Raw genomic sequence first — 25,943 nt, 5'->3', positions numbered from 1 at the left:
ATTATATGTTTATATCTCTCCTTCTGCAAAAAGAGAAATGCAATATTGGCCATTAGAAGTAAAATGCACTGATATTATTAGAATAACCAATATTATTAATATAGTAATAATATAAAACCAATGCACAATTTTGTTTACATTTCAAAACATCATAGCTATCAATATCACGAAGTTGTGATATTTATATAGATTTTTAGAAAACCTGTACTACGTAGTCATTGTTCTGTAGTCATCCAAACTTATAATTAATCATTGTAATAATCTTATTAGAACCGTTAGAAAAAATATCATCGTCATTCCCTTTACTTACGCTGCGTTAGATTTTGAGAAAATCTGTACTACGTAGTCATTGTTCTGTAGTCATCAAAACTTATAATTAATTATTGTAATAATCTCATACGAAAATGAAAAAATTGAAATCGGCAAAAATGAAACGATTTCTGTACTCCTATGTTAATTTCCGAAACCTTCGGCAATTCGACAATGCTATAGACTGGTGAAAAGTGCATGTTATTTTTTCGCGAAATGCGCACGACTTGATCGTTCTCTTATCTGTCGACCGCAGTTTCCATTTTCGGTCTTAACTTTTATTAAACCAAGCTTTTCGAGCGTTTTGTGACAATTTTCGTCCTAATAAATCTGTCTATTCATGTATAATCCGATCAGATGGGTAAGTTTTTCGATAATTAGTAAAGACATTCGATAGTAAGAATTGCGATAATTTACAAAGACTTGGTAACATATTTAAATAGGCCTATATGTTTTTTGTATCGTTATTATACTTAAACTAATCTACAAAACAATGGTTAAATTTGTTGATAAAATTTTCAAACAAGGGTTCGTCTCATTGTTGATGAATAATTTTCATAAGTTGTGTGCACATGCATTTATCATAAAAACTCCCTAACTTCGCATCCGCTCGTTTGGTCGTGGGACAATTATAATATAATATAAATAACATATAATTATATAAAGTAAACCTTTTTTATTGCGCTTGTAGACATGTGGAGCAACCTTTTGGAACACTCGTGGAATATCTTCACCTGTATCATTGTCGACAACCCTAAGTAGGCAGGTGTTGAGCCCTCCCTAGCAAAAATATTAAACAAAATGTAAGAATAGGTTAAATATAGAGAATATATAATCAATTTTCTGACAGACAAAACATTAAAAAGACTTGACAAGATAAAGGCAGAAATGAGCAGTCAAAGGAAGAGGACAACTCCTGACTAGTTTTATTTGGAATATCCATATCATCATAGATAACTTAAGATCTTTATAGATAATCCAACTATTTACATATATATAAATACGTATGAGTCATGCATACATCGCAACTTCCTGTAACATGAATATAACATATGAGTCATGCATGCATCGCAACTTCTTGTAACATCAATATAACGTATGAGTCATGCATCAACCTAGTTAGAAGTGAAATAGCTTCAGTACCTGGATGTACATCTTGGGCACACAGAGAGTTTCCTCTGTAACATAAAATATTTCGCGTAGCACAATGAACCAAGTGTTTGCAGGTTGGTCCGGGTAAGTGCCGCTATAGTCACTATATGTAATCTTGTTCCACTCGTCCATGTAAAACGGGTACTTGGGCATAATCTCTGGCTCAGCTTTGAAGAACATCCTATAAATCATGAAAGAAGGTGGCATGCAATATTCGCAATAGAGCTACCATTTACAATAGAACTACCATTTACAATAGAACTACCATTTACAATAGAACCACCATTTACAAGAGAACTACTATTTACCATAGAACTACCATTTACCATAGAACTACCATTTACAATAGAACTACCAGTTACAAGAGAACTACCATTTACAAGAGAACCACCATTTACAATAGAACTACCATTTACAATAGAACTACTATTTACAATAGAACTATCATTTACAATAGAACTACCATCAAATACCAGGTTTATCAAGTTAAAACTTTGAAACCTGAGTTAATTCAGAGAGTTGTTTTCCACCTGCTCCTACACACCCAGAGTAAATTCGTCTATAGAGTTTCGCTTTGCTTTTTAGTACTTCCAGTTTACGTAGAATTATGAAATTTTGCTCATCTTGAGTGTAATATATTTTCAGTATAATTCCAAAGTTTCAAGTTGATTGGATCATTAGTTCTTTAGATATCGCTAAACTACCTAATATAATGAAGTACTTTTGAGCGATAGAAATGAAAAATGGCTACTGACAGAGTAGTTAGTAATGACACACTGATTCTTAGTAATGAAGGATCATAAATAAACAAAGGCTAGAAAGTTTCTCTCAAGAGCAACAAGAGCTTTATACCTGAACATATTGTTTATCTACTCATAACAGATACAGACTGTATCAGACTCAGTGTACTGCAATCATTATGTTTCTTCAGCTATCTCTAAAACAACTCCTTTAAAAGAGTGTAAAACAATCTATTTACTCTATTTAGAACTATTTACTCTATTTGAATTCTGTTGTTTCATCCAACTTGTTTTCTACAAGTTTTAAGCTTCAAAAAGATATTCAGTTCAAAAGGAATTCTAATTGCTTCCACAGTCAATGGGAGGTAGTTAATGTTTTAATTAGACATCAGAGTATTAAAACAATACGAGTTCCTGGTAGGAAAGTTCCTTAAATGATGTATAAGTTGGCCAGCAAAGACCATAACCAAAGTAGATATGAATAATTGAAGGTTAAAAATATGGTGAGGTTATCATGATGAGTTGCATCTATTTTTTATATTTTTTCGGTCCATAAGACATGATCTTAGGAGAAGCAAAATTTACAATTCCTGTAGCTGTTGGAATTGTCTACTCCTTTTACTATAGCCTGTAAGGCAAACACAAACCCTAGTTTAAAAATCAATCAGTCGGTCAGTAAAAGAGACAAGAAAAGAATGTGCATTCTAATGTCCGCTTTTAAATATGCCATGTCTGTTAGAATCATCTACTCCTGCGACAAAGAGCCTAATGGGAAAGCACAAATCCAATTTCATAATTCATTTAATCCTACATGTAGTTCCTCGTATGAGAGAACAGAGGATTAAATGTTATCTATTCAATGCACTAATATACACATAGACTGTGTACCTCAGAAGGTTCAAGCCAGCTACTTCAGCTTGTGGTTCCAGGGCCTGAGAGATCTTGAGCAGACACTCGTATGTCTTCTGGTGAATCTCATTTCCAGGAGTTTTGGCAGTAATCAGTCTTCTCACAAAGTGACCTTTCCACGACCTGCTGATTTTTACTTGCGCTAGCATTTCTTCTGTAGTTGGTTCATGATCAACCCACCGATCAGCAACCTTTTCTACTTCCCCTGACATAGAGTATTATTCAAGTATTCACCAGTAGATAACAAACAGTTATTCGAAAAATCGAGCGGAAACTGGAAATAGTTGGAATAGGTAAACTGGCAGTCCTACAGTGAACAAGAAGCTTTAGAGGGCTTTGCTTATTAATTTTTCATTCATAGCATCTTTTGATTTATTCCAAAGTTTTTACACTTTTGTTGTGATTTAGATTAAAACAGCTTTTAAAAAATTAAGTATTTGCAATATTCACTCTCAAAGATGCTTTACTCCTAACGTTTTCTTGCCAACTGTAGGACCTCTAAACATCCATCAGATAGCAACAAAAAAAGCTGAATGCCAAAAAATAACAGATAAATCAGAAACAAATTGTACAGCCTCAGCACCGACCCTTACCCACAATTGTGGGCTCTGCTGCTACTGCCTCGGCAACAGCAAGCAAACTGTCCAGCTTTGGAAACCCTCCTATAATCATACGCCTCAATCCCTAAAGGCCAGAAGGTTCTAAAGCTAATCAAAACATCATCTCAACCTTGAACTTTTATCTTTATCAATAAATGCTATAAAGGATTGGATATGTTTGTGCAAAAGATTGTTTTAATGCTATGCAAATGAATCCTGAAAAAAGTAAACTGAAGGATATTTAGTAAACAAACTAAATTTGCGCCAAAATAAAATATTAAAAAAAACATTTCCTTTGCGAAGTTGCAAGTCCAATATGCTCAGATTGAATAACGCAAAACTTAGGTTTCATTTCAGCTTTCAACAATTTTGATAAGCTATCAGTTGACAAATCTACATACGGCCATTACTAGATACATACGGCTATTAATAGATACATACGGCTATTACTAGATACATATGGCTATTACTAGATACATACAGCCATCACTAGATACATACGGCTATTACTAGATACATACGGCTATTACTAGAAATATACGGCCATTTCTAGATACATACGGCCATTACTAGATACATACGGCCATTACTAGATACATACGGTCATTACTAGATACATACGGCTATTACTAGATACATACGGCCTTGCTTGTTTTTATCCTTCTTGTCTTTAGCTGATCCACGGTGACTCGTACTTGCACCAGTAGCTGTAAATTCAACAGAGCTTTATTCAATAACTACATGTAATCGAGACAGTGGCAATAATAGCGAAAAAAGCATAACTCCTAACAGCAAATATAAAACAGAGTTTGAAACTAGTGAATGCTTTCTGTAATGAAAGGTCAAGGTCAGAGGTGAACAGAAAACTAAGAAACAAAGCATACAATCATCATTCGGGGCTTCAGTAGGACGACGTTTGGTAGGTGTTGGTTTATTAGAGAGTGGTTCTGAGGAGGGAGTTTTGGGTACACTCTTAGCCGATTCTATTGCAAAAACCAAATCTTTAATATTAGTTTCATAAACACAATCGAGTAAATCTCTATGAAAATTATTTCTCTGTTGCAAGTTAATTACTTTCAACTATACATTAACTACTCTCAACTATACATTAACTACTCTCAACTAACTATACATTAACTACTCTCAACTATATGTTAACTACTCTCAACTATATGTTAACTACTCTCAACTATACATTAACTACTCTCAACTAACTATACATTAACTACTCTCAACTATATGTTAACTACTCTCAACTATACGTTAACTACTCTCAACTATACATTAACTACTCTCAACTATACGTTAACTACTCTCAACTATACATTAACTACTCTCAACTATACGTTAACTACTCTCAACTATACGTTAACTACTCTCAACTATACATTAACTACTCTCAACTATACGTTAACTACTCTCAACTATATGTTAACTACTCTCAACTATACATTAACTACTCTCAACTATATGTTAACTACTCTCAACTATACATTAACTACTCTCAACTATACGTTAACTACTCTCAACTATACATTAACTACTCTCAACTATACGTTAACTACTCTCAACTATACGTTAACTACTCTCAACTATACGTTAACTACTCTCAACTATACATTAACTACTCTCAACTATACGTTAACTACTCTCAACTATACATTAACTACTCTCAACTAACTATACATTAACTACTCTCAACTATACGTTAACTACTCTCAACTATATGTTAACTACTCTCAACTATACATTAACTACTCTCAACTATACGTTAACTACTCTCAACTATACATTAACTACTCTCAACTATACGTTAACTACTCTCAACTATACGTTAACTACTCTCAACTATATGTTAACTACTCTCAACTATACGTTAACTATTCTCAACTATACGTTAACTACTCTCAACTATATGTTAACTACTTTCAACTATACATTAACTACTCTCAACTATACGTTAACTACTCTCAACTATACGTTAACTACTCTCAACTATACGTTAACTACTCACAACTATACATTAACTACTCTCAACTATACGTTAACTACTCTCAACTAACTATACGTTAACTACTCTCAACTAACTATACATTAACTACTCTCAACTATACGTTAACTACTCTCAACTATACATTAACTACTCTCAACTATACGTTAACTACTCTCAACTATACGTTAACTACTCTCAACTATACGTTAACTACTCTCAACGATACGTTAACTACTCTCAACTATACGTTAACTACTCTCAACTATACGTTAACTACTCTCAACTATACATTAACTACTCTCAATTATACGTTAACTCCTCTCAACTATACATTAATTCCTCTCAACTATAAGCTAACTACTCTCAACTATAAGTCAACTAATAAATAGAAAGATATATTCTTGGCGTATAGCAGCACAGGAGAAGTCAAAACATCGTGAAACAACATAAAACCTGAAGCATATAAATAAGTTGTTGGTTAAAAGGACAGTAAAAGGATGAATACAGTTGAATCAAAACATTCTCACATGGGAGTGAACAAGGCACAAAATTATTTACACTGTGGATCCTGCTTTGAAATATGCATAAGATTCAGTATTTAAACCAGCCTTTTTGTACTATCATTCACTAGCTACTAAAAGCTTGCTTCTAAACAGTGCATTTGTGAGCAGAAGGCTGCAGGGCATGTTAGTCAGCAAGTGATGTAAGCCTGGCACATTCTCAACTCTACCTTCTATAACATAATAAAAAAGCATTTAGATAAAATGGGAACATTTGAAATAGGCTATTATATAAATTGGCATTTTGTTTGAGCTAAGGGGCTTGTGTTCATAAATTTGGGTGCAAATAACCATCAAATCATTTAATATTTAATACTTTTGTCACCTGGAGGATTTTATAAAGAAAATCTATTAACTCAGAAAGCATCTAACCTTTGTGTTTTATTATATTATTATATGGTATTATCAGTGTAATGCATTTTGATTTTATATGCTCTGAAGAGTAGGTATGTAGGCTTTACTAATGGGTGCGAGCAGCACGTTTGCAACTTCAAACAAAGTTTTGATTAAAGTGACAGTGATATGCTGAGCCAATTTCCATTCAATACAACTAGTTAACAGGTTTTGGAAATGCTAGGTGTATGAGTAAAACTACAAAGAAATTTAGCATAGGAAATAAGTTTATATCAAGAGGCAGTGGATACGAGCATAAGATAGCAGAAGGCATGCACTACTGACCAGCACTCGAGGCAGTCATAGTTGAATCCGCAACTATGCTCGCCACTGTTTTAAACAGAACAAAAAGAGGAAATTGAAAAGGAAGGACTGAAACCAAATTTGAATTTGGAGTTAAAAGAAATTTGAAATGAATATGAAAAAAGTTAACAGACTGATTTTTATAATTTACAAGATTATAAAATCAATCAAATACTTTAAAGGTTTATACTAGTATATACTAGTTTATACTAGTATAAACTAGTATATACTAGTCTATACTAGTTTAACTCTTTCTTCACACACACGAGTCAGAATCGAGCTTTTAAACTAAGACTATGTCACAACAAACACCTTCACTAGGCAACACCCAAATGAATGGTCGGGTTCTAACAGCAGGAACTTGAAGATTGGAAGAGGATACGGTACGACTGTCAGCATTTACTGATAATAACGGCTCTGGTGCCATATTAGGACATTTAAAAAACAGGTGCTTATAACAATAAAAACAGCTAGGACAACTGCTTGTCATCTTCATATTGCAAATAAGGCATTGTGCCAGACTTGAAACATGACAAAAAGATGCTTGAGCAGTGAAATCTGATATGACACACTCATCAGCCATCACTGAGTGATGAGAGAATATGACCTCATACCTGGTCGACTCGCTGATGAAAGCCCCAGGATATTTGGAGTTGTTGCATCCATGAAGAGAGCGCGTAAGGCAAAAGCAGTCTCTACTGTTAACATTTCCGGTGGCAGGTTTTTTCTTATTGTGCTGTAGAGGGCCTCCATGAACACCTGATGAGCCATAACTAGCATTAAATATTTTACCAAATGATAAATCTCAACAGAAGAATTGCTATTGAGCAGGTAAACCTGCAGATCAGTTTTCATAAGCCTTGGGGGCTGCATTTCAGCAAAAAATAATCTGTCATATTAGTTGTAATGAAATTCGCATTAAAAATAAACAAAGAAAAACCTGTTGGAGCTTATAGGGTTAAATTTTAAAATATTTTATGTAAAAGTAGTTTTCTATCATTTGAGAGTTTGTTTGTCATTTGATTTGACTGCCAGCATGTTTCAAGATTGGAATTGATAAATCTTGATCGCGGTTAAAACACTCTGTATTGTATTTAATCCTAAAACTTCCTGATAGTCTAAAATAACACAAAATACACCTAAATAACAAATAAAATATCAAACTATTATTTCTGATAAAATCTTTTAAAATTCGATCCTTTAAAATGAACTCAAGCATTATTTCCTGCAAATAGTGAGAACAACTTCTTGAGAAACCTTCTGGATGGCTATATAAACTACTTGCAATAGATTCTCATTGGAGCCTGAGTTACCTTATAATGATGGGTTTTCGACATTTGTTTCTCATTTCTGTAAGGGCAGTGAATCTGCTCAAAATGATCCCAAGCTTTGATAAAAGCTTCGACGTCATTGAAGGCCTGCATGCACTTGCATAGATTTTGCATGATGCTAACTGCATTGTCCTTGTACCTGAGACTTTCCTGGAAATGTGGAATAACATGAAATAAACCGTGAGGAGATGTGAAATCAAGAAAAAAAAACAAGATGGCTGACACAAGATTCACAAGTCTTTCTAATATTTCCTTCACAAACTTCATAGGCGCCTGATGAGTAAACTGTTGTAAATTTTGTCGCAAATAAAAAGAATGAACCACATTATTATGACACAGCAAGCCCAACCTCGTCTGCTATCATAAAAAGTAATTGGTTCATGCAGGCTTGCAGAAGTCAGCAAAAGGCGCTCTGTAAGAGAGATACCCAAACAACGCTGACATAGTAAGAGAGATACCCCAACGACAATGAATTAGTAAGAGAGATACCCAAACAAAGCTGAATTAGTAAGAGAGATGCCCAAACAAAGCTGAATTAGTAAGAGAGATACCCAAACAACACTGACATAGTAAGGGAGATACTCAAACAACGCTGACATAGTAAGAGAGATACCCAAACAATGCTGACATAATAAAAGAGATACCCAAACAACGCTGACATAGTACGAGAGATACCCAAACAAAGCTGAATTAGTACGAGAGATACACAAACAACACTGACATAGTAAGGGAGATACCCAAACAACGCTGACATAGTAAGAGAGATACCCAATCAACACTGACATAGTAAGAGCGATACCCGAACAACGCTGACATAGTAAGAGAGATACCCAAACAGCACTGACATAGAAAGAGAGATACCCAATCAACACTGACATAGTAAGGGAGATACCCAAACAACGCTGACATAGTAAGAGAGATACCCAATCAACACTGACATAGTAAGAGAGATACCCAATCAACGCTGACATAGTAAAAGAGATACCCAATCAATACTGGCATACTATATCCTAATAACGCTGACTCACAAGTTTCAACTTGGGCATAACGTCTTCTTCATCCCCGAAAGTGAAATCTGTCGTGGAGACAAGGTTGACAAAGTAGCCGAGAGGTGCGGACATGTTGAACTTCAACACGTGACGTCCAGCCGGAAGGGAGAGCGCAGCTGACCTTAAATTATGTAAATTAATTAAGCAAAACACATTGCACAGTTTTCAAAAAGGTTGGAAGTATGCTAAGTATTATATAGACAATACCTATTGGCTGTAGTTCTTATACGCAGAAGAGGTTGACCAATAGCAAGAGATTTCCACGAGTGAGGCTCAGCTGTTAAGGTGCCATTTGTTATTGGTGGTCGTTCTTTTTCCCACACTATAAGACAATGAATCGGGTTAGGAATCGGACTAAAGATTGCCAATAACCTCTAAGAAACATTGTAACAATTGTATGACTAACAAAGAATGGACTAGCAATGAACAAGAGTGTACATGTAACTCTTTATGGCATAAGAACATCAGTCATAACAATGCGAGAAGGCAATGCTTAAAATTGTACGTGAATAAATTTTTTCACAGCATAACAGGGCAACTCTCAAAATTGCAAAAATAAGTTCATCGATTTTTGAGTTGAACTTTCATAACTGGAAATAGAGCAAAACAAAAGTTTTAAAAATGATGAGTTTGTTTCAGGTGAATGTCATTGATTATACACTTCAAACATTACATAAATATTTTAGCGAGCATGCAAGCTTAATTGTCAATGACAATTTAAGATGGGAACGCATTGATAAAAATCTGTTAAGCCAAGCACTTGGAGTAAACTTGAAGTGAGCTTGAACAAAGGATAACGACCTAGAATAGCGGTCAAGTATAGACTGACCTTCCCCAATTACGCTGACGACATCAGAGGCAGGGTGCTCGGCGGTGCCAGGAGCTTTGTCTGGCGTTTTGGGATCTTTACTCTCTTTGCCAGCCTTGGTAAGATTAGCATTAGAGGGGTTGGAGTTGATGGCAGAAGGGGCTGTTGGTGCAGGCTGAGCAGCGTCAAGCCATTGTGAGAATGAGGTGAAGGATACAATAATCTCTGTTGGCTGCAAACTGTCTACAACTGTAAGATCAAGCATTCTCAATCAGTCTGAAACATAAAAAGATAAGTATGTACTCTGACAGATGATAACTATAAGACACCAAGTACTCTGATAGTTAACAACTATAAGACACCGAGTACTCTGACAGTTGATAACTATAAGACACCGAGTACTCTGACAGTTGATAACTATAAGACACCGAGTACTCTGACAGTTGATAACTATAAGACACCGAGTACTCTGATAGTTGACAACTATAAGAAACCGAGTGCTCTGATAGTTGATAACTATAAGATACCGAGTACTCTGATAGTTGACAACTATAAGATACCGAGTACTCTAATACGGTATTTGACAACTATAAGACACCGAGTACTCTGATAGTCGACAACTATAAGACACCGAGTACTCTGATAGTTGACAACTATAAGACACCAAGTACTCTGATAGTTGATAACTATAAGACACCAAGTACTCTAATATTTGATAACTATAAGACATCAAGTACTCTGATAGTTGATAATTATAAGACACCAAGTACTCTGATAGTTGATAATTATAAGACACCGAGTACTCTGATAGTTGACAACTATAAGACATCAAGTACTCTGATAGTTGATCATTATAAGACACCAAGTACTCTGATATTTGATAACTATAAGACATCAAGTACTCTGATAGTTGATAATTATAAGACACCAAGTACTCTGATAGTTGACAACTATAAGACACCAATAGCAACATCGAATGCACAGTAATACCGCCATCAGCAACTAAAAAATCTAATTAGAGTTTTTCACAATACAAGACAGTGTATAATAGAAAAGGTAGATCAGAAAATGTTTTTTAAAGAGAATTAAAGCTAGCCAGAGTTCTCACAAAGAAATCGTGGTGCTTCATCATTGTAAAGCACAGGCTGAACTTTCTTGTCTGCTCGTGAGTTGACTGGCTGGTGAACAGCACCCTACAAGAGAGACGAATATGATGAAATAGGAGCAAGATAAAGAGGGAGAATCAGTCTTATCAGATAGTGTAGTGTGGTTACTAGTGTGGTTACTAGTGTGGTTACTAGTGTGGTTACGAGCGTGGTTACTAGTGTGGTTACTAGTGTGGTTACTGCCAACAGAGAAAAAGATGAAAATAATGACCCGAATTGTCCGTTAAAAAATAAGTGCGTTACGTAAGAAGACTTCGTGTTGAGCAACACGCAGCCATAGCCTAAGTTAGCATGATTCTTAGCCTTAGCTCAAAAATATATAATAATTATAACAAGGACAGGTAAAGCAACCTTCCAGCTAATTATCTAGCTATTAATAAACCTAGCCTTAGATCTGCAAGCCAAGATAAACACAGAGACATCAGATATATTTAGCACAGTCAAAGGAATTAAACTAAGAAGTTTGAACGCAACAGGAAATAGGAAGTTGTTATTAATTGACAGACCTGAGCGGTCGGCGCAGAGCCGAGGAGAAGATATTTTTCTGTAAACATCTATGAGACAAGATACTTGATCAATGAGTTCAGGCTATGACACTATTTTAGTACAATCATTGATTCTGCGCAATTTATACAAAAAAGCTGCCCAAGGGAGACAATTACAACATTAGACTAATAAAACTACTCAGAGAATGCAAGTACTTTTTAATGCAATGAACAAGTGGTAGTATTGTTTTCAAAATAAAAAGAAACTTTTGACATATTTTCAATGTAAATAATTATAATTTATAAGGAACACTTTAGCAGCAGCAAATCAGCAGATACAAGTAGAGGTCACATCACAGATGGACTATAGCAATACCTAGTCCAATTAATCTCTTTGTATGATAGAGAGATTTTACCAATGACCGTACTTCACAATGACTATGCAAGTTGTGAACTGTAATCCCATTGGCTATTGCAAGTTGTGAACTGCAATTTCCTTGGTTATTGCGAGTTGTGGTCTGCAATTTCATTAGGTATTGGAAGTTGTGAACTGCAATTCCATTGGCTATTGCGAGCTCAGAATTGCAAAAAATAGAATAAAAATCTGCAAATTAATAAAAATTGACAAGTAATTTTATTCAATTTTATTAACGCACTGCGATTAAAGTTCTCACAAACGTATCTTCACAGAAAGGAATGTGAAGCCAGGAAATGACCGAAAAACTCATGTCAGCTCTCTGACTAACTTGACTATTATTTGATAATTTTAAATGTCTAGCAAGTTGAATATTTTACTTGCAAAAGTTTTACAAATTCTGATACCAAGTCTGAAATTAAAAGTTGAATGAACGTTTCGTAGGTCAAAGTCTTTACCTAGTACACACTGCTGACAGTACCAACAATTCACACGACCTCTTTACTGATTGGTGTATATAGTGTGAGAAACACAAGTGACCTGAAATGAAATCACTGCTTAGAATACAACTATGTATTGTCATCTCTTTTCATATAAGTCTGAAAATAAGTAAAAACAGATTTACCAAGTTACTCTACAACAAGCCGACTAACAGCAGTAAAATTGTTAAGAAAGACAACTTCTAAATTGCTTCAGTAAGAATTACCTTCAAATTGTCCGTATGCTGTGCTTTGTGAGGATACGTGGCAGGTTTGTGGTAGACAGTCAATGTCCTGTAAGATGTGACCAACCAGCTAATTTATTGTTATATTCAAATTTCATATATTCACATACATGTGTATAGGTAGCTATAGTTCTATATAGAAATATAAAGATACCTATATACAGTCATCTCTCAACATACGAGTGCCCCAACATTCGGGAAAATCGAGATATGAGCAAAATTTCGAGCAAGTTTCTGACTTGAGGTCCGAGAAACCTTTGAGATACGAGCCGGTTCTTGATGGCCACTAAATATTCAAGTATGCGAAAGGCCGTTTTCGAGAGCAAAATTGCGTAGTCATTCTCGTCAAATCAGTTTGAACAAGGTTTTGAAAAGGCCGAGTAAACGTTATAGCAAACGGGAGGCAAAAAGCGCCAAGCCAGAAAAGAATAATCAAAAATTAAAATGACAAAATTAAAATTTAGTAAAAGATTAGAACATATTTTAAGTGTGTGTTCAGTAAGCTAAATTCAGTTTAGTTAATTTCAAAGTTTATGTTTTGTCACGTAGCGTCACAAAAGTCTAGTGTACCGAGCGCATTGCTGTCAACTCTCTCTCACATCGCCGTTAGCCGCTAAGTCTCCCGAGATAAGAACTCCATACAGTACTAACAATAGTAAAGTTACAGTTTATTGCAGATCATAGCTACTAAATAGGTATTTATTATTTTGTGAGAGTAGGTAACGAATTACAGCAATTAAAAAAACATTATTCCTGTAAAATCCTGTGTTTAGGTGGTTTTTCATAGAATGGGAATGGATTAATTGGCCTTTTGTTATTTTTTATCGAAGATATAGCATTGAGATACAAGATCAGTCCCAGAACGCATTAAGTTCGTATGTCGAGGTATGACTGTATCTATATAGCTATATATTTATAACTATTTATCTACATAGCTATATAGATAGATGTATAGCCATACAGATTTGTGTGTCTGTTATTCTGTGATTCAGTCTTTATCCGGGAAAATAAATAATAGTGCTGTATTTAAATCTATTAAAATCTATATCTATTAAAATCTTGGAGTTAAAAGCTCACATCTTGCTGGATTTGATCTTACGAAAATTGCAACTGCAGGTTTTGAACCACGCATTTAGCCATCAAGCTAAGTTATTCTTATATATATATTGCTCCTATCGTACACAATATACGCTTTTCTCGATTGTGCACGCTAAATGACGTATTAATTGAAAAACTCTATGAACTCTATGAAACACGATGCTTTTTCACCCTTGTCATATTAGGGCCTTACTTGGGCTAATTTGTTTTTCCGCCAAATGATATCAACAAAAAATTACCTCAAAACTTAAAATTTGGCGATTGTATCTCAGTTCAGCGTCACTCGTTATGTTAAAACCGGGTTCGCAAACAGATGAGTGGTAAAATTGTAGTTAAAGGTTTACTAAAATGTGTACTAAAACTTCCTTCAAGTATGTTTTTAGTAAACTAAATTTGTTTAAGTTAAATTCAGCACTTATGTTACACGTATGTCTTGAAGGTAAGAACTCTGCACATAGCACATTGTAATGTTATATTTTCTTGCAGATCATAACCACGAAATGCAATAAAATTATTGTAGGTAAATATAGTTACTAAGGTTAACATACTGTTTTGTTACTAATTGTTAATGATGATTTTGATGATTTTACCGGGCAGTGATTGCATTAGATAATTACTCTAGGTTTCTATACCACCCTATACGGCCATACGATATTTTCGCCTTATGATGCCAACACTGAAACGAACTAAAATCATATAATCGTATACCAAAGAAGATTTTCATTGTAATCTTAGCAAAACAGATTATATTTAGTCATTATTTGCTAATTATTTGACATCTACATTTAAATGACTTAACAGTTTTATTCTTCCTCCTAATTTATTCCAACAAAACATTTCTTTCAACTGTAAAGATTTTGAAACTTTTTACTAAAAAGTTTTCAAAACCTTTTCAGTTGTTTTCTTTTTTTCTCAATTCATTTAAACTGCACAAAAACACTTTTCCCATGATATGAAGTTTAAAAGTTAGAATGGTAAATGTTGTATACGGTATGTTGGATAACAATGAATTTTCTGTCGAAAGACTTTTTTATCACCTGGGCAACTCTGGGCATTCAGCTAATATAGATATGTAAAAATAAAGATGTATATCTATAAAGCTAAATAGATAAATATATAGCCATATAGTTGTATGTCAGCTATGTAAAGTTATAGCTATATCTTTACTTAGCTATATCAAGATATAGCTAGAAAAACCCACAATTCTAACAAAAACTCAAAGAAAGGTACTGAGAAGTGGCCATAAACACCGATGATAACTAGCCAACCCCGAACATACTTGAAACATTTGCAGAAGACCTCAAAGTCCATCCACATTTGCTTCTTGGCTTCTTCTAGTGCAGCAACATCTGGAGACTCCTCATGAGCAACAGATGCGCCGGGCTCGCTAAAACCTCCATCTTCTCCCTGAGGGGTCAATGGTACAATGTCTCCATCTGCTGCATGACTCTCAGCTTTGCCTGTATGTACAGTATGTACAGTATATACAGTATTTACAGTATGTACAGTATGTACAGTATGTACAGTATGTACAGCAGTCAAAACTCAGTCAAAGTCATTACTGGTACCCTTCATAGCTTTGTTAACTTGAAACACATAATTTCAAGTATATAAATTGATATATTGAAATGAACATATTTTAATCAGTACACACAATTAAACCTCTATACATGAAATATTATAATGCGGGAAAGATTCCTGCATTATAATGCTGGGCTTGATTTATTTCTTCCACATCCTCAAAACTTGTCAACAAATATTTATGACAATATAATATGTGCAGGTATTACACACACATCATTAAAATAAAGCGTTTAAAAAGATGTAAAAATATATTTATTAAGACCATGTGTATTTATATTTATTTTTTAAGATAGTATTCTTTATTAAGGATTCTATTTAACAAAACACACAAATAAATCACAAACCATAATTCCTACCACTTCCATTTAATAATTCCCACCACTTCCATTTAATAATTCCCACCACTTCCATTTAATAATTCCCAATGCTTGCATTTAATAATTCCCACTGCTTCCATTTAATACTTCTCACAACGTCCATTTAATAATTCCCACTGCTTCCATTTAATAATTCCCACTGCTTCCATTTAATACTTCTCACAACGTCCATTTAATAATTCCCACTGCTTCCATTTAATAATTTCCACTGCTTCCATTTAATACTTCTCATAACTTACATTTAATAATTCCTATTGCTTCCAATTAATAACTCCAGACTTGACATATTTTTTAATATTTTTAGCAACTATCCTAATAAATCATGTTAATTCTTACTCTTGATATCCGATTTAGTAGTTTTGGCTGAATCTGAGCGTTCCTTTTTACCTTTCTTATCTTCCACCTTCAAAGCATTCACGTCTTTTTTGCCAGATTTTAAGGCAGCAGATGCAGCCTATCAACAACATTAAGGGGGACAAAAGATTGTAGACAAATGTAGAGAAGTGTAACCAGGCAATGCACGGTTTGGTAAAAGGTTTGCTAAAAGCCACTTAAATCAAGTTTATAGAGCTAAAACCAACAGAAATGCATTCGTCAAATTGCTGAGGCAACTGAATAACACACAGACAAGAAAGGAAAGCAGATTAATAGGTTTACTCGTAAGACATTGAAAAAAAATTTGTAACAAGCTGGGTATAGACCACACCCCCTACTACACCACACCCCCTACACCAATTATGCTCTTCTTTCTCAAGAGCTTCTTATGTTGTGACAGCTTTCACCAAACCACAGACATTTGAAGTAACTATGCATATAGACATCTGAAGTAACTATGCATATAGAAATATTTGTCTAGGGCTTGTATACACCTCTAATGATTTTTTTATATTCTGAGGCAGAAGTAGTTGACACAAAACTTAAGAAAAAATAACATTAATGATGAAAGAAAGTGTATAACAGGGCTGAGAATGACGGATGGTAAGTTTAAAAGGATCTACAAAATGACCAAAAAGGTACATCATAACTCAATAGATGAACCGTTTGATAAAATAAAACAAACTCCAACTCCTTAGAGTCAGCTATACGCAGCCAGTAATGCTGCCAGTTGCCTAGAGCTGTCCTTAGAGTCAGCTATACGCAGCCAGCAATGCTGCCAGTTGTCTAGAGCTGTCCTTAGAGTCAGCTATACGCAGCCAGTAATGCTGCCAGTTGCCTAGAGCTGTCCTTAGAGTCAGCTATACACAGCCAGTAATGCTGTCAGTTGCCTAGAGCTGTCCTTAGAGTCAGCTATACGCAGCCAGTAATGCTGTCAGTTGCCTAGAGCTGTCCTTAGAGTCAGCTATACGCAGCCAGTAATGCTGCCAGTTGCCTAGAGCTGTCCTTAGAGTCAGCTATACGCAGCCAGTAATGCTGTCAGTTGCCTAGAGCTGTCCTTAGAGTCAGCTATACGCAGCCAGTAATGCTGCCAGTTGCCTAGAGCTGTCCTTAGAGTCAGCTATACGCAGCCAGTAATACTGTCAGTTGCCTAGCGCTGCCCTTAGAGTCAGCTATACACAGCCAGTAATGCTGTCAGTTGCCTAGAGCTGTCCTTAGAGTCAGCTATACGCAGCCAGTAATGCTGCCAGTTGCCTAGAGCTGTCCTTAGAGTCAGCTATACGCAGCCAGTAATGCTGTCAGTTGCCTAGCGCTGTCCTTAGAGTCAGCTATACGCAGCCAGCAATGCTGCCAGCTGCCTAGAGCTGTCCCTAGAGTCAGCTATATGCAGCCAGCAATGCTGTCAGTTGCTTAGAGCTGTCCTTAGAGTCAGCTATACGCAGCCAGTAATGTTGTCAGTTGTCTAGCGCTGTCCTTAGAGTCAGCTATACGTAGCCAGTAATGCTGTCAGTCGCCTAGAGCTGTCCTTAGAGTCAGCTATACGCAGCCAGTAATGCTGTCAGTTGTCTAGCGCTGTCCTTAGAATCAGCTATACGCAGCCAGTAATGCTGTCAGTTGCCTAGAGCTGTCCTTAGAGTCAGCTATACGCAGCCAGTAATGCTGCCAGTTGCCTAGAGCTGTCCTTAGAGTCAGCTATACGCAGCCAGTAATGCTGTCAGTTGCCTAGAGCTGTCCTTAGAGTCAGCTATACGCAGCCAGTAGTGCTGTCAGTTGCCTAGAGCTGTCACAAACTAACACTTTGAACTTAAGGCAATGACTAGTAAACTTGCAGAAAAACTCGGCATTTATTCTAGTCAAGTCTGACCCATAGACATGGCTCAATCTAGTGGCACATGTAGCGTACGCTAATTAAATGTATGGATATCAATGTCATTCAGATGTCTATGATTTATAAAGTCAAGATTCACAGACACATATGTATCAAGTATAAACTGGACAGAAAGGAAAATTACTGGCTCCATGCCGGAGTGAGAAAATATAGGAACGAGTTACCTGAAAGGCCAAAACAGTTTGCACTCGATGGGCGATGTGTTTCAATGTTAGCTGAAATAGCAATGAAAAGCAACCAGAAGCAGAAGAAAAAATAAGCGAATAAAAGAACGTAGCGCAAGGAATTGACTTACATGTCCCGGTACATGAAGGACAATAGATTTAGGAGCTTTTTCCTAGATGAAGGAAGGGGGTATATCAAGCACCCGCGTACAATCACAAGCTAGTTTAGCCACTGAGTTCTTTTAACCTTAAAAAATTGCTAGTTACATTTATAGTAACTTGTGGAGTGTTTTAAAAGAAATTGCAACCCAAACGTAAAGCACCACAAAAAACTGATAAACTGTGTGAAAAGAATAGCTAGAGGTCTCTACAGACAGTGAAGTTGGGCATGTGCTTTGGACCTCGTGCGGGTTCTAATCTCTCAGTCTAAGTTTACCTCATTACTTGGAATGGTAATGGATACCACTGAATCATTTTCTACTATTCGAACCTATCCAACAAGGATACAAGATTAGGGCAACCATCAAAAAGAAAACCTAGAGTTGTGCACTCTCAAACAGTGAGCACACGACTTCTTAATTGAAATAGAAATGAATATACATTTTTAAATCTTCAACGTCAACATTTTAATGGCAGTACATAAATCACTTATTTATAAAATTCGTTTAAAAATTTTGATAAAGAAGTTGAAAAATTTTGTAAAACGGCAAAAAATAATTTTTAAATATATAAATCTATTACAACAAACAACCTAGGTGTACTGTAACTTCAATTTGTAGTTGGCTATGTTAACCTATCTGAGCACATAATTACAATAATGATAAATAATGATGTTTTTAGAATATTTAAACTACTTCATTTATGTATCAGCAAAAATGCTGAAATTGGTGTACAGCAGGCAGTTGTGCAACTAACCATGACAATGGTTTTAAGTAAACCTTGAGTAAAGGTCATTATAGACCACCTATGTAATAGAACAACCTTCAGTAAAGGTCATTGTAGACCACCTATGTAATAGAACAACCTTCGGTAAAGGCCATCATAGACCACCTATGTAATAGATCAACCCTCAGTAAAGGTCATCGTAGACCACCTATGTAATATATCAACCTTCAGTAAAGGTCATCATAGACCACTTATGTAATAGAACAACCTTCAGTAAAGGCCATCATAGACCACCTATGTAATAGATCAACCTTGAGTAAAGGTCATCATAGACTACCTATGCAATAGATCAACCTTGAGTAAAGGTCATCATAGACCACCTATGCAATAGATCAACCTTGAGTAAAGGTCATCATAGACCACCTATGCAATATATCGACCTTGAGTAAAGGTCATCATAGACCACCTATGCAATAGATCAACCTTGAGTAAAGGTCATCATAGACCACCTATGTAATAGATCAACCTTGAGTAAAGGTCATCATAGACCACCTATGTAATAGATCAACCTTAAAGGTTGACTTGCAACAAAATTCACATTACCGTTATTTCGATATGAAAGGATTCACCATGTCTTACTCTGTTGTGTTGTAGGTGCAAAATATGTGGAAAGGTGATTACAAGCTCTTAAAAGCTCAAAATGAACAGAAAATCGCAGCCACATGAGACCGCCGTAGTTTGGATTCTCTTTCCAAAACGGCTCAAATGTGATGTAGTTGTGAGAGATGGTTTCTGTTTACACTTTCTTGCAGCCTTATTCGTCGAAATATTTTCACAAATATACTTCACGCATTCAGTAAAACTATGTCTATTGTTCTTACGCGTCTGTTTTATCATCATTGTAATGCTGTCACTTTTAGCACTAATATCTTATAACTTACCGTAAAAAATCGTTAAGCTTTTTAACTTTAGCATGAAGGAGTACATATCATTGTCTGATAATCTTGACGAGCCTGTTGGTAACCTGTGATAATCGAGAAGTGCTGCAAAAATTACTTGCGAAGTATTGGGTCACATGATCAGAGAACGACTTGATGATTGAATAATGCCGAAACAAAACTGTAAAGTAGCAAGCATCTATATTTGATACGGGGTCTTCAGTAAAACCCGAAGTGTTTGTCATAAACTAGTACTACGATAAGTTTTATATCGAGCTTTGTATTGGCCTTTCAATTCACGTGAGAACATACGTGATAAGACGATAACCAAATTTCGTGGCTACGTCATCAAAATAAAGAGATTCCAATCTACGGCGGCTTTTCGTTTTTGAGCTTTTAAGAGCTTGTAATCACATTTCCACATATTTGGCACTTACAACAGAGTAAGAGATGGTGAATCTTTTGATACCAAATAACTGTAATGTGAATTTTGTTGCATGTCAACCTTTAAGTAAAGGTCATCATAGACCACCTATGTAATCGATCAACCTTGAGTAAAGGTCATCATAGTCCACCTATGCAATAGATCAACCTTGAGTAAAGGTCATCATAGTCCACCTATGCAATAGATCAACCTTGAGTAAAGGTCATCATAGACCACCTATGTAATAGATCAACCTTGAGTAAAGGTCATCATAGACCACCTATGTAATAGATCAACTGAGTGAATACCATCACAGAATAGTTGTGTGATGAACCATTATAGCGCAAAAACCCAGTTTTGCTAGAAATAAGTAAAAAGTAGCTGGGCTAGAATACAGTTCAACTCAGCGATCAATGCTGAAGGCTGCAAGGCTAGTTTACTCACCTCCTCCTTTTTGGCTGGTTTCTCAGAAGTAGGCACTGATAACTCCTTCTTTCCCTTGCCGGCCTTACTCGTCACATTTGACTTGGCACTCATTGGTTTTTCATTCTAAGGTCAAGGTAATTATGGTTAGACACAGACTCAGGTCAAAGGTCAAATAATTGCTGGCCTATAACTTGACCAAAAATATGCTGAGAAATAATTTTCCAGTCCGCTACTAACAAATTGGGCAGCATAACTGCAGTTGTTAATCAGCATAAATATAGTTGTTAACCAACGTAACTATAGTTGTTAACCGAGATAACTATAGTTGTTAACCAGCATAACTACAGTTATTGACGAACTTGCTGAGACAGTCAATTTAGATGCACTATTGTAAGTGAATCCAAACATAATACCACAATTACAATGATAAAATAAACAAGTATATAATAGATATAAAACTATAGACAAGACAATGAGGAATAGCCAATAATAATGACAAACAGATGGAGGAGCAGGAAGAGGTGGATGTAAAGCCTGGTTTCCATATGACAGCACAATGATCGTGCGCAGCCCAGTGATCGTACGCAATGCATTTCTTGGGCTGCGATGCAGTGTTTCCATATCGCGCGTAGGCACCACGCTTGCGTTGGACAGGGTGGGTAATTTCCTTACTTTTTTGTAGGAGAGACCTATTTCTTCGGAAAAACAGTCCTCCGTTGCGATAGTGCGCTGTCATATGAAAACCGGGCTTACTGTTTCGCACGGGAGACCGATTTCCTCAGAAAACAGTCCTCGATTTGAATTGTGGGATAGGTTGAAAAGGTCGAGCGATGTATTGTGGGATACATCATCGCGGGCACTCGTCGCAAGGATCCATTCTGTTGGATCCTTGCGATCAGCGTACGCACATCGCGCGATCGTTGTGCGTTGACGTTTCCATATCACAGCCGGCCTACGCACGACGTCGTGCGCCTTGTTGCGCGCCTTGCGCTGTCAAATGGAAACCAGGCTTAAAGGTTAGTACAAACAACACATTAAAGGTTATATTATGCCTGCTACCAGGGTTACATTATACCTGCTACCAAGGTTATATTATGCCTGCTATCAAGGTTACATTGTGCCTACTACCAAGGTTACATTGTGCCTGCTACCAAGGTTACATTGTGCCTGCTACCAAGGTTACATTGTACCTGCTACCAAGGTTACATTATGCCTGCTACCAAGGTTACATTGTGCCTGCTACCAAGGTTACATTGTGCCTGCTACCAAGGTTACATTGTGCCTGCTACCAAGGTTACATTGTACCTGCTACCAAGGTTACATTGTGCCTGCTATCAAGGTTACATTATGCCTGCTATCAAGGTTACATTATGCCTGCTACCAAGGTTACATTGTGCCTGCTACTAAGGTTACATTGTGCCTGCTACTAAGGTTACATTGTGCTTGCTATCAAGGTTACATTGTACCTGCTACCAAGGTTACATTGTGCCTGCTACCAAGGTTACATTATGCCTGCTACCAAGGTTACATTATGCCTGCTACCAAGGTTACATTATGCCTGCTACCAAGGTTAAAATGTGCCTACTATCAAGGTTACATTGTGCCTGCTACCAAGGTTACATTGTGCCTGCTATCAAGGTTACATTGTGCTTGCTATCAAGGTTACATTGTGCCTGCTACCAAGGTTACATTATGCCTGCTACCAAGGTTACATCGTGCCTGCTACCAAGGTTACATCGTGCCTGCTATCAAGGTTACACTGTGCCTGCTACCAAGGTTACATTATGCCTGCTACCAAGGTTACATTGTGCCTGCTACCAAGATTACATCGTGCCTGCTACCAAGTTTACATTATGCCTGCTACTAATAGAAACTTTCTGTAGTGCTAAATGCTTAAGAATTCCTCGTGAGCTTAAAAAATTCTGAGCTACTAGTCTGAAAAAACCGATGTATAATGCAAATTGAAAATTAGCCTTGAGAGAATTCGACTACGATAAGTTCAAGGTTTCATATAATATTTGTTGGGCGATGGCGTCAGAGGCTCGGAAGCCTTGACCTAAAATAAAGCTCTACATAGTGAGATAAAACGGTGAAAACAATGATGAGGTGTCCGGTGGATACACAGAATACCTCAGCTATGGATATGAGTGAATTTCTATGGCCACCAGCTAGAGATGACTTTCTCTCAGAGCCAACATTTGATTGGCGATTAACAGGGGAGTTGGAGACGGAGAGCAAGCTGCCTCGCCGCAAACAGCGAGCATTGACAGAACTTGGCTACAAATGTCGTATTTAAAGGTGTTTAGACTCTGCAAGCATAATTATGACAGAGGATACTATATATAACTAAAACTATCAATAATAATCTACCCCTATTACCGGCTATAGCTTTTTAGTTGCTCTACGAGGTAGTATAACTCCACGAACATAACTTAACACACCACAAAGGTTAGGTGCATTTTAACTGTGAAAGGCTTAAAATGATTAAATAATTAATAACAATTACAATATCGCTCTGACTCCATGAAATACGATGACTCATCATTTACTCCCTGTTTTGTACTCCCTGTAGTTCTCTTTATCACTTGTAGCAGTTATACTTGTAAAAGTTTCAATTTATCTCGCGCACTTTAGCTAGGTGAGGTCATTAAGCATGACCAGAGGCAATTGTGACTTATAACCGTGACCTGAGATAAGTCAAGAGGGCTCAATCTGGAATCTCTAGTTCACATCAAAAATACAAACTAAACTGAGAACTTCCTGTTTACAAGTTCTTATGATCTACCTAAAACACTCAAATGTTTACACAATATGTCAACTTTTGCAATCAAACGGTTTTGTTTTATCTATCAAAAAGTGTGCAACACATCATAGCACCAAAACTAACTTACTACAATCTAAAAAATGAGCATTACCTTGACCTAGGCAGTCATATAGCCTACTACCAAATAACCATATCTATGAAAGACTATTTTGAAGCAAAAACAAATATGTAAGGCATGAAATAGGGGACTTTTGAGGGAATAGAAAGTGACCAATGATATGTTATATGAAAGGGCCAACAGGATTATAAGAGAGCTTTCGGAAGACAGACAAGACAGATACATACCCTCTTAGAGCCCGTTGGCTTAAGAGTAGATGGTGTGAGAGGTGGGGTGTCCTGTATAGTCTGCCACAGCAAAAAATCACTCAGGAACTCAGGGTAAAGCATGAGGGCAATTGCTGGTTACTTTACTTTCTGTTATTCATGATGACAAAGTTACAATAATAATTTTAGTCTGAGCTTTGACAACCTATGGAATAATCTTAACACATGTTAACATATGTTAACATGTATTAATATATGTTAACATATGAAAAAATATGTTAGCATATGAAGAAAAAAAAATGGAATTACGCTTACCTCGAGTTGGTCACTTTTCAAGTGTCTGGTGGTAGTTAGTGGTGAGGGGCCAGTCTCATCCGCCTCCAAAATGGACTCGACGTTAGAGGTACCAGGTCTAGTACCACCTCTTTCCAGCACTGAAGGAGGTCTGTGCCTGCAGCCAAAGCAATACGTTGATTGCAAAAATGGGCACACCACCGACCCTTCTCAAATCATGAATGTCTACATGGCCAATCAGCAAGCATATACAATACTAGCAGCCAATACTAGAGCAGCTTGAGAGATAAATTTTGACATAGCCTCAGAGCCTAAATTCGCATCAAGGGTATTACCAATCAACAATTACTTTTAGCATAGCACGTGAAGCCCAGTCAATGACAGGACAGCTGTAGAGATAATGAGCAATGATATCTAGATAAAGGTGTTATCTATCGAATAGGGTTAAGTCATGCAAAATCAAGAATAGAGATCAAAGCAAAGAGCTAATATGTCTGAAATAATGAAAGGGAATATTAGCAAACATCCAAATCTAGTAAAATAACTATGAGCAAAAATAGTTTCATGTATTTATTGGCACAAACTTCAGGTCTACGATCAGCACAGAGAACTTACAGGTGCAGAGAACTTACAGACACACAGTTTAATATATGGAAATGAGCCAAAATTGCATATTTCATTAAACATTGGCTTTCTGTCAGTTAATCTCTATTTGAGATTTACAGAAAACTTTTCAAAACTTCAGACATATTTAAACATGGAGAGAGGCAGACTTGCACGGGGACAAACAGCAACATAGATACTAACTCTGGTGGGGTGGCACTTGGTTCATCGCTGTAACACAACATAACAACAGTAACTCACACACACGTTACGCACGGAGAGAGAAAAGGAAAGGCTGAGAGGGGAGGAGAGGTAAGAAAGACTGGAAAACATGGTAGAGAAATACAAGAACTTTGAGTCAAGTTGTCTCCACCTGAAGGTATGCAGCCGAGCAAAACATGGACTAAAAGCAATGAACGTCTCACGCAGGTAAAATAATCATGTCATATTTGCTTCCTTCCACACAGGAGGCAAATATGATGGATATGATAGGAGGCATAATTCTTACATCTTACATGACTCCTTAACTGGTAGCATAATGACAATGCAATCAAGACGACTCCAAAACACACTGTCCTTTTTAATTCTTTACCAAGCAAGTTTATTTTTATAGTTTGCCCCCTGTAGGCGAATCAATTTTAAAGAAATGGCTGTTATGTTTGGCACTCACTACTTTGGGCGCAACTCAAAGTCCATTTGTTTGATCATTATGAACTACGCATATGAAATGATCAGTAGAAATTCTCTACTAAATGGTAGTAATAATGACTAGATTACATCAATAAACAGGTAAATGAACTTTTTTAGAAAAATGTTAGACATGAACATCGTCACACCTGGCAAAGAGTTAAAAGACTATCTTT

The 25,943-nt window shown here is 36.4% G+C and overlaps 1 protein-coding gene across 1 annotated transcript in view; it reads right to left on the bottom strand.

Moving 5' to 3' along the window:
• Positions 1-25,943, bottom strand: part of LOC137404970 (androglobin-like) — an 82,076-nt gene that overhangs the window by 30,314 nt on the left and 25,819 nt on the right. Inside the window, exons 13-30 of the mRNA XM_068091198.1 lie at positions 24,499-24,634; positions 24,205-24,264; positions 23,226-23,372; positions 21,849-22,085; positions 21,114-21,218; positions 16,332-16,449; positions 15,314-15,494; positions 12,919-12,985; positions 11,255-11,339; positions 10,168-10,395; positions 9,546-9,660; positions 9,318-9,459; positions 8,272-8,439; positions 7,573-7,717; positions 4,351-4,416; positions 3,090-3,315; positions 1,453-1,642; positions 981-1,089 (exon numbers count right to left, since the gene is read on the bottom strand). Of these exons, the coding sequence (XP_067947299.1) occupies positions 981-1,089; positions 1,453-1,642; positions 3,090-3,315; positions 4,351-4,416; positions 7,573-7,717; positions 8,272-8,439; positions 9,318-9,459; positions 9,546-9,660; positions 10,168-10,395; positions 11,255-11,339; positions 12,919-12,985; positions 15,314-15,494; positions 16,332-16,449; positions 21,114-21,218; positions 21,849-22,085; positions 23,226-23,372; positions 24,205-24,264; positions 24,499-24,634 (2,525 nt within the window). The remainder of the gene's footprint in view (positions 1-980; positions 1,090-1,452; positions 1,643-3,089; positions 3,316-4,350; positions 4,417-7,572; positions 7,718-8,271; positions 8,440-9,317; positions 9,460-9,545; positions 9,661-10,167; positions 10,396-11,254; positions 11,340-12,918; positions 12,986-15,313; positions 15,495-16,331; positions 16,450-21,113; positions 21,219-21,848; positions 22,086-23,225; positions 23,373-24,204; positions 24,265-24,498; positions 24,635-25,943) is intronic.

Source organism: Watersipora subatra, chromosome 9 (assembly GCF_963576615.1).
Source record: "Watersipora subatra chromosome 9, tzWatSuba1.1, whole genome shotgun sequence".
NCBI classification, from domain to species: domain Eukaryota; kingdom Metazoa; phylum Bryozoa; class Gymnolaemata; order Cheilostomatida; family Watersiporidae; genus Watersipora; species Watersipora subatra.
This window is presented reverse-complemented; position numbering and strand designations above follow the sequence as displayed.